The following is a 9,077-nucleotide window of genomic DNA, read 5'->3' as shown; positions in this document are numbered from 1 at the left end:
ACTGCCTCAGACATTCCAGTCTGTGATGTCAGCCTGATATCCGGAAGGCGACAAACCCAGCACCACACCCATTTGACCACAGCTGCACATGGTCTCTTCAGGGCTTCAGTCAGGCTGAAATAGTCCACTCATTCTTCTTTATCCACCCTCAATCCCTTATAACGTAGGGGTGAACAACTGAGTCCAGACCATAGAATTACAGTAGGCCACCTAAATACACAGCACTACAGCATGGTCCACTGCAGAGGAACATCTCCAGAATAGTAGGATAATCCTTCAAAATGCCAACCACTTACTGCTGATTAATCTCAATTACTTATAGAAACTAAACTAATACCAACTCTAACTCCCTCGACACAGCGTAGAACAGGATACATGTTAATCCTTTTGACTGTTTATGTTTGGAGAAGAAATCTGGTAAAATGTCAGCAGTTTAAAACATTTTTTTCCATAAAGAATAACACCACCTACCCTTAGCTGTGTGGTGCACTGGGAGTTAGACTGCACATGCTAACACAGCTTCCCTTCATATCACTGACTCTGACCTCCTGACAGCTTTTGTGTATATATGAATTACAGCTGTCACTCCGAGCAAAACTCCACTGAAGGCATGACGAACATAGCCATCAAGTCTGTTTAACACACTGACACAATGCACTGACAGATAATTAGATAATTTAATGAGGAGGAGGGCAGACTTGTCATGTCAGGTGACAGGATGGGAAAAGCGGTCCATATGTAATGTGATTAAAGCAATAACAAAAGAGAAAGAAATTGAATCTTATCTCATGGGTGCTAACAGAGTGTAGAAAGCATGTGAGACTGGACAACCTACTGTCCCTTTTGCGTCAATGTCATTATTTAATCACGGGAGTCCTAAATACTCAAGATCACAAGATGGGTCAAAATGCGATCAAATGCTATACATACACAGCATTACAAAACACTTGCGAGTTTCACGTCGCCCTGAAAGTTACATGCGGTGTGTTTACATCAAACAGCGCCTCATAAGTTGGAAATTTACCAGTTCACTCAGAGAAAAATAGAAAAGTTACTGGCAAAAGTGGCTCAGACTCAGCAATGATGCCAAATTAGCACAACTTGCATCTAATGACACTCAGTATACAAACCTATTTTTCTTTTGAAATTCCTGAATAACCATGACCGATGAGGACAAAATTCATAGATACTCAAACATAACATTCCTTAATTGTTTGCAAAACTTATTTTATACCGAAATTGCACATTCCTTGGTCAGGCAACAAATAAAATTGATGTGATTCAACAATTTAAGGCTGAGGATGCTGTTATGTTTCTTGATGCCGGCTGCGCCGTTCTGGGTCGATATTAACAACTGATGAAGTTTGAAAACGTTTTGTGTTTATAATAAGATACCATCTTATATTTAGTTTCTGTTGTAGTGAAATGATTACTTTGAGCACGTGTTTAGTTCATTAGAACAAAAATATAGCCCCAACCGTCTGGAGAACGTGTTTAAAAATCAGGTGAGAAGATGTTTTCGGTCCAGCGGCTAACACTGGTTAGATATTCCTAGCCGTTCATCCATCACTAAGACAGATGTCACTAAAAGAGCAGACAGGCTAACAACTTCTGCATAGCACCTAAGAAAAACAAACAAAAACAAAATACTTACCGAAATACACGGTCTTTTCGCATTTTGGACACTTTGATGCCATGTTGTGCTTCCTACTCTCTTCGCCTAAACTGAAAAAAAAAATATTGGTACTAACGTGGACGATATAGCCTTATCTTTCGGTGTCACAGTAGCAACTGTTTCTCTAACTCAGACTCGGAGCATCTCTTCCAGAACACCGTTCTTTATTTGCATAGCCCCTCCCTCGTTCTCAGAACGGCCGTTTTGCGCCCAGCCCACCCTATCGGACACTCTCCTTGGTCCTGCTCCCAGTCACTCATTACGGGCGGGTCCTCTGATGGTCTCGGATGCCAACGAGGACTATGTCTGCCCGCGCCGTCTTCCTTTTTTTTCCATCCTCGAGCGGGTGCATTAAAGTTATCCAACAATGGCCCCTTTCACTAGCCATGAATAGGGATTCTTCAGCCCCTGCCAGACCGTTACTATTTGAAATCACTGTGATTGATACTGGCAGGTTGTAGTCACGGACAGATTTAGAACATTTCTTTTTTTGTGTTGCTTTAGTCACACTCCCCAAGTGACATTTTATGATCATAATGACCCATAAGCCATTTTTTCCATACAAACTAATGACCATGTATGTAGTTTCTGTTTTTAGAACGGACCTCCATGCCAACTTTAATGTTCCCTCGCACTCCCACACTTCCCACACCCCTAATTCATCTACCCATTGACTTTATCTTTCACTCAAGGAAATGTGTGCATGTTTCCAGTGTGAGCAATAGAAAGTTCACCCATTTAGTCATGCACACCCATTCTGCTGAGACTATTCAGTGACGTTCCCTGAAGGTCCATGACAGGAACATTCTCCAGCTATTTCCTAGAATGCTGTGACTGTCACTGCTGCTTGGCCTCAGTCTGTTTCAGACTCTATCAGTGAGGTCACATTTTTACTTGCTTTTTTTTTTTTCTTTTACATGGACGAATGATGTGCCTCACCTTCCAATTTTCAGTTCCTAGATTGTAGTGCTGTAGATTGTAGTCTAAAAAAGTGACATTTTGCAAATTTGCTTTGAATTTGTGGACTGTGGTTGCAAGTTTGTTGAACTGCAGTGTAGAGACAGGGCAATGCAAGGGCAAACACTTGTCTCGGTGGTTCAGGTGGGTTCCGATGAAGAAGCAGAAGAAGATGAGGACAGGAAAAATGAGCTGAAAAGGAAAACAAAGGAAGAGAGAGTTGAATGAATCTTGAGTCTTGAATCTCCAATCCATGATGGATTTGTCAAATTTACAGCTCATACACACTGAGGACAGTTTCCATAAATGTGCTACACACAGTCCTCCTCTCATCTATGCACTAATCCAAGAGGTTATGAGCTAAACAGGTGCCAAAGCCACTTTCCACGACTACACGCCCTTTCATTTACACTCTGTCCTCCTGAGACCAAAAACCAAATGTTAGATCAAAAGTGCCTGACAGACATGCATACTGCAACTAGGAGGTCCATGACACATACACACCCAAAACCACAGCTTGTCAACTGATACAGCATGTATATGTTTGTATATTTTCAGATAAAACCATATGGGTCTGTTCAGTCTCCTAAGATACACTGGGTGCGGTCCCATGGCATAAGGAACGCAGGACAGAATGCAAATATGTGTGTTTTATAAAGAGAACAGCGGGCCTAAATTTGTAATGAGAATAGATAAGAATGATAAAGTGTGAAAAAGAGTGATGTGTGTGCTTGCTGAAGCAGAGCTTGGACCTTCTGTATTGGTCAATACTGTAGCTTTGTAGTATTAGGCCTTTCAGTACAACTAACACCAGCAAATGAAAAACTGCAACAGATATCTGTTTGGAAAAATGAAACATGTAACTACTAGTCTAACTTCCCATTTTGAGTAATAAAAAATATTTATGTGCAGTGCATTGGACTGGTAATCAAACTGGAATGGCATGAAAAGGTAAAATTACATTAATTTTTTTTATTAGCAGCTCTTCAAGTCAAAAAAGGCTAGAAAGTTTTGAATAATATTTTATCTAGCTATAACTGACAGAAAAGCATTATGAGTGAGGGACAAGCTAACTTTTCGGCTACTGGGGCTAATTTGGGAATCTGATATTTCCCTTGGAATCTGGCCGTACTACTCCAGCCTTCGGATAACGATTTGCCAAAGAGCAGTTCTATGCCCTTCTGTTCACCATGACCACATGGCTCTGTCTCAGGTTCCTTGGTACAGGGCTGTCAGAGATGTGGACATTTGGAGATATGCTTACACACTGTTCCTTATGGTCCCCCTTTGGGACTTTCCCTCATCTCCAGAGCCACTTTCTCCTTTCCCCTCATCTAATCACTGACTATTTTTGGCCAGTATATTTACAAAGCTGTCATGTTACTGTCAGTCTTGTGTTTGTGTAAGACAGAAACGCGCATGCTTTTCTTATGGTCTCCCAGAGGGTGTGGCACAGTGGCCATGAAAGGTCTTGAGGACTGAGAGGGTAGATTCCAAAGCAGAGATCCTCAGAGATTTGAGTCCTTGCGTAACAATATAATCACATGTCAGTTGTTGGTGACAGTTGAACTTGCTGTGTTCTGTAGGATAGGAAAATGCAGGGATACAGTATGTGAGTCAAAAGATGTGAGCGTGACTTAAATTGCATTCATGGCTACTTGTGTGTTAGTGGGTGTTGCATTCATGGGTATTTGTGCATTATAGTGTGTGTGTGTGTGTGTGTGTGTGAGGACGTGGAAGCACATGCTTAAGGAGGGTTCTGTATGCTGCTGAACTAGGTGCAATTAGCAGTTCTCATCAGTGTTTTTTTTTTTCCTAAATCACTTCTTCGATCAAAGATCCATCACTCTGACCACTGTGTCTGAGTTGGCAAGATGTCTGTCTATTCACCGGTATATATGTCCTCCTCTCCCTGCAGCTCTGTGCTGAGTCAAGATGACATCAATGTCCTGCCAGCTGTTTAATTTTTCAATTCAAGTGCCCTTTACCATGTCTCAACATGTCTTGATAACAAAAAAATTTCTGATATTTACCCTGGAATATTTACCCGGCGTAATGACTTCCTATGAGATCTCAAACTTGAATTTGTCTGGCGTCAGTGCTCGATAAAACACAATAGACATGCCGGCACAAAACTCATAGTCTGGACTTATTCTGGTTGTCAAGAGTTGTTCTGGAGGTATTTTTCAGACACACTCTAAGCTGAGGTCATTCAGTCTCTACTACACATCACAAGCAACAAACACTCATACTTTGTCTTAGTGTAGATCTAACACATCACTAGCGATACTTTCTGCTCTGCTTTGCTTGAATTCAAAGGCTTATATTATATATAAATATATATATATAAAATATATATAAAGGCTTAACAGCAATGGCAGGATGAAAAAAATATACATTTTTGTTCCCAAGATGGCTTCACATACTTTATCTGAAGTATTAAGGCTGCCTTCAGATAAATTTTGGATTTAATTTTCTGTCTGCAGTCTGTAATGAGTTACTGACAGACATTTCTCCTTGAACCTGTACTGTCGCTGTACTACTGATACTTGGAATATTTCAGTTTACTTTGGCCATCTTTTCTTCCTCAATAACCAAAACCCAGATGATTCATTCTTGCATAACCTGATCATGGGCCACTTAATTAGTTATCTCAGCTCCACAGGTCTCCCTGGATAGTACAGCTAATCTATTAGTTTCTTTCTTTCCTTTTCCTCAATAACTGGAACTCCTGCATTTTGATCTTGCCTGCTTATAAAACAGGCTATGGCCAAGTGAAAAATGTTTGCTATTTATAATGTAATGGGGGTTTTGGTTCAAATCCAAACATAACTGGAACGTTTTAAGGAATTGGCAGTGGTTGAACCGATGCCTGCTGACGTTCACTCTGAGTGAACAGGGAACTCTCGGATGAACAATCATTTACAGTGTATTGATTCAGTAAATCACAGAGGACAGGTATATATCCAATGAGTTACATGGAAATGACCATTGCTGGAATGTTGCCTGTGTATGCGTGTGTGTATGTGTGAATGTGTATACTTATTCATGTGCATGCACATGATCACTAAGGCTGTCAAATCCATTTAGACTGACAGCCCTCACACTGGGGGGGTTGTACTGTCTCCCATCTCTCTCTGCAATCACAGTGTGCTTTTATCCTAATACTGCAAAATTACACTGATAGTGAGAGAGAGAGAGAGAGAGAGAGAGAGAGAGAGAGAGAATACTGACATACTGTGGACAAAGTGGTGTGTGTACAGGTGGTAGTGAGAAACAGGAGGGTAGTGAGGAGGGATCGGATACTCCAGCCCCTCAGTCTGTACCATCAGCTGTCATTCCATTCCCACCCCAATTTTTTTCCACATTCCAGACTCTTAGCTTTTGGATTCCACTGTTCCCTCCCTAGTTCCCTGTCAGCAACGTTCTCTGCACAATGGTCAGTATGGGGACCTTGGACAGCTGTGTAAGAGCTGTTCTTTTGTACAGGGCATGTCCTCTATTTGCTCATCAGATTCCTGTCCTTCTGTGACTACTGATGATGGAGGTTGGTGGTTGCATTCCCCTAAAGGGTAGGGCAGATGGAGCCTGTGCAGCTGATGGAGACCTAGAGATTCCATCGTGTCTGCTCTCACCCGATCCAGTACCTAACACCATCTCTCTCCCAAAACCACAGCCATGCTCAAGTATGTCTGTTAGCTCTACTTCTAATTCTGTTCTCGATCATAAAAGTCTGTCTTATTCCTCACAGTTTCTGAAGACAAACTGGACCAGGAGTGTCAGAGCTTTACTTTTCTTTCTTTCTTTTTTTTTTTTGTTGTTTTTAAATCTGTTACAGCGGTATTGAGCCTCATAGGGTCTGCAACTGAACATGAAACCCTTATCTGTCTTGTGCTCTCTCCACACCCAAACGAACTGCACAGTGGTTCAGAGGACCTCGAAGATTTTTTACTATATACTGTAAATGTCTGTGCTACCTAGATAATTATTTCCTGCCATATACTTATCTTGTTACTCAAGATACTTGTTACACACACACACACACACACACACACACAGCAAAGAGAGAGAGAGAGAGAGAGAGAGAGAGAGAGAGAGAGAGCAGAGAAAGAGAGGGAAAAGAGAGAAAAACAGGATGGAAAAAGTACAGGGGTGGAGGGGTGGCTTAGGATACTGTGGTGAGATGTAGTTAATGTCTGGATGGCTGTGGTGAAAATCCTTGCAGTTTGGAACAAACTGAATCGCTTTATGTGTAATGAAAGAGGCTTGATGTACCGCGGCCATTTCTGCTGTCAGCTACTGCTGTGCTGCTGAGTCTGATATCTTTGTTCTGCAGAGAGCACGTGAGGACGGAGCTGAGGCATTCCCTGTTACATGTGTTTCTTGTGCCCTCTGCTGGTGGGAACAAGAATGCTCCTTCCCGCATGATGGACTTAATCAACTGCATATAGACAGGGAACACATTGCAGATTTCCCAAAACTATCTGTCTCTCCACTAATGCCATTAAAGTTTTAACACAAATACAATGTACTCATGATATATCTATGACAGATCTGTTGTTTTTGGATGTAGTATTTTTAGTGAACACAGTTCAGTTTATTACAGCATTGAGAAATGTTGCTGCTAAACATTGTGACCATTCTCTGCGATTTTCCATCCATTTCCCAACTGTTTACAATATTGTTGCTCTATCCAGGCAAATTTAAGCATTCAAAAAGGGCAATATCAGCTGATAAGCCATAGCAGACATGCCCCAGTTTGGCCTCTAGAAAATTGTTCAGGGTTAGGGTCCTTTCAAAAAGGGGTAAAGGTGCTATTGTTATTGAACCATGAGCCTGATCAATATCCAGCCTTTTAGTGGTCTCTGTAAAACCTCACATTCTAAAGTACATAATCAAAAATGTCCAAGAGCCAAGGAGACAAAATTACTTAAAGAGAGTTAAAGGTTTACATTGTCCCACCTGACTTAAATCCATTTTCACATTAGAAGGTTAACTATTATGGGATTGATGTGGTTGCTGGTGACCAGTACCGCAATGTTCGCTTCCATATGATGACATCAGCAAAACAGAGATTTAGTTCCTCTCTATTTCAGTAACCCCTTTCAGCAGTCTGGAAAAAAAAATCCTATGCACAGAATCCAGCAACAAGACGTGTTTTGGGGAGCTATATGTATATTATTAATGTATATATACATATTGTTTCTGTTATCTGTTTTTTATCTGAGCTGTGTAGTGTATGAGTATTTACAGTGATCTTCTTCAGTCTTCAGTCTAGTGCATGAGAGTAATCATAAATTTTTAAATAGCGCTGTATGAATAGATTTCATGTACAGTTCTCCATTATGAGTGTACATTTATGGGGGTACAGCTTATACTATTTCAATTTCATTAACATGTCATTTTTATCACTAACACTTTCACACCTACACCTGTGCCAGGACTTCGACTGTGCTTTTTCAAAGCAACAGATATCTTGAATTCAGTTGAATGTGTGTTTGTGTGATTTATCAAATCAGCATTGGTTGCAGAGCATAACAGGAGGGAGGTATAACAATAGCTCTATTATCTTAATGCTGTTGGCTGGATGTAATTATTACTTGTAGTAACCGTACAAGAGAAAAGAATGGAGAAAGCTTGATCAGGCTACATGCTTTAATTGATTTCTGCTGTTTCTCACTCAGACGCCCGCTGTGTTTGACCAGGGGCCTTGAGAGGAGGCCATCTGGGGCTGCATAGAAAGAAGCCAGAGAGAGAGAGAGAGAGAGAGCAGCGTCTGCGCACATGGCTCCTGTGCTGTGCGCAGTTAGACGTAGATATTATCTGATCTATGCAGTGGTGTGTCGGGAGTAGCATCATAAAGAGAAACGGCTAAATCAGAGAATACTGATATGAATTAAAGCCGAATATCCTAAAGGATTGGTAACACCATGGTGGATGTCTTAACGTATGAATGGGGGGCATTCAGAGCTTTCAGTTTGGATTTATGGAATAAAGATAGATTGACTATCAAAGGACTGCAGATATAATACATATCATTTGACCAAATTACATGTATTTTGGAGGAATGCATGAGTAAAATTAAATGAGCATGAAATGAGTGAATGAGTATGCATGTGCATGTGCTGGAGTGTGTAGATGGATGCTTGTGCTTGCACACACATACACATACACACACACACACACACACACACACACACACACACACGACCATGGAATTGGCTTCATTTTGAGTGTGCAAGGAGGCAAAATTCAAACCTCCTATTGGTTGAAATATGTCACATGACTGCAGATTACAGCCCTGGGCACAGCTCAGTTTGTAGGGCTTTCATATGGTGTAGATCAGATGCACACCACAGCATTCCTCTCCGTCTACACTTACAAAGAGAACCCACCAAATTAGAGGCACTCCTTCCCTGAAAAAGAAAGGAGAGGGAAGAGGAAA

General features: G+C 41.1%; 1 protein-coding gene across 1 annotated transcript in view; it reads right to left on the bottom strand.

Moving 5' to 3' along the window:
* crip2 (cysteine-rich protein 2) overlaps positions 1-1,763 on the bottom strand; it is a 15,711-nt gene extending 13,948 nt beyond the window's left edge. The window contains exon 1 of the mRNA XM_030785832.1: positions 1,655-1,763. Coding sequence (XP_030641692.1) covers positions 1,655-1,697 — 43 coding nt within the window. The 5' untranslated portion in view covers positions 1,698-1,763. The remainder of the gene's footprint in view (positions 1-1,654) is intronic.
* Between the last annotated feature and the right edge of the window lie 7,314 nt (positions 1,764-9,077).

This window comes from Chanos chanos, chromosome 10, assembly GCF_902362185.1.
Source record: "Chanos chanos chromosome 10, fChaCha1.1, whole genome shotgun sequence".
In the NCBI taxonomy this organism is placed as follows: domain Eukaryota; kingdom Metazoa; phylum Chordata; class Actinopteri; order Gonorynchiformes; family Chanidae; genus Chanos; species Chanos chanos.
This window is presented reverse-complemented; position numbering and strand designations above follow the sequence as displayed.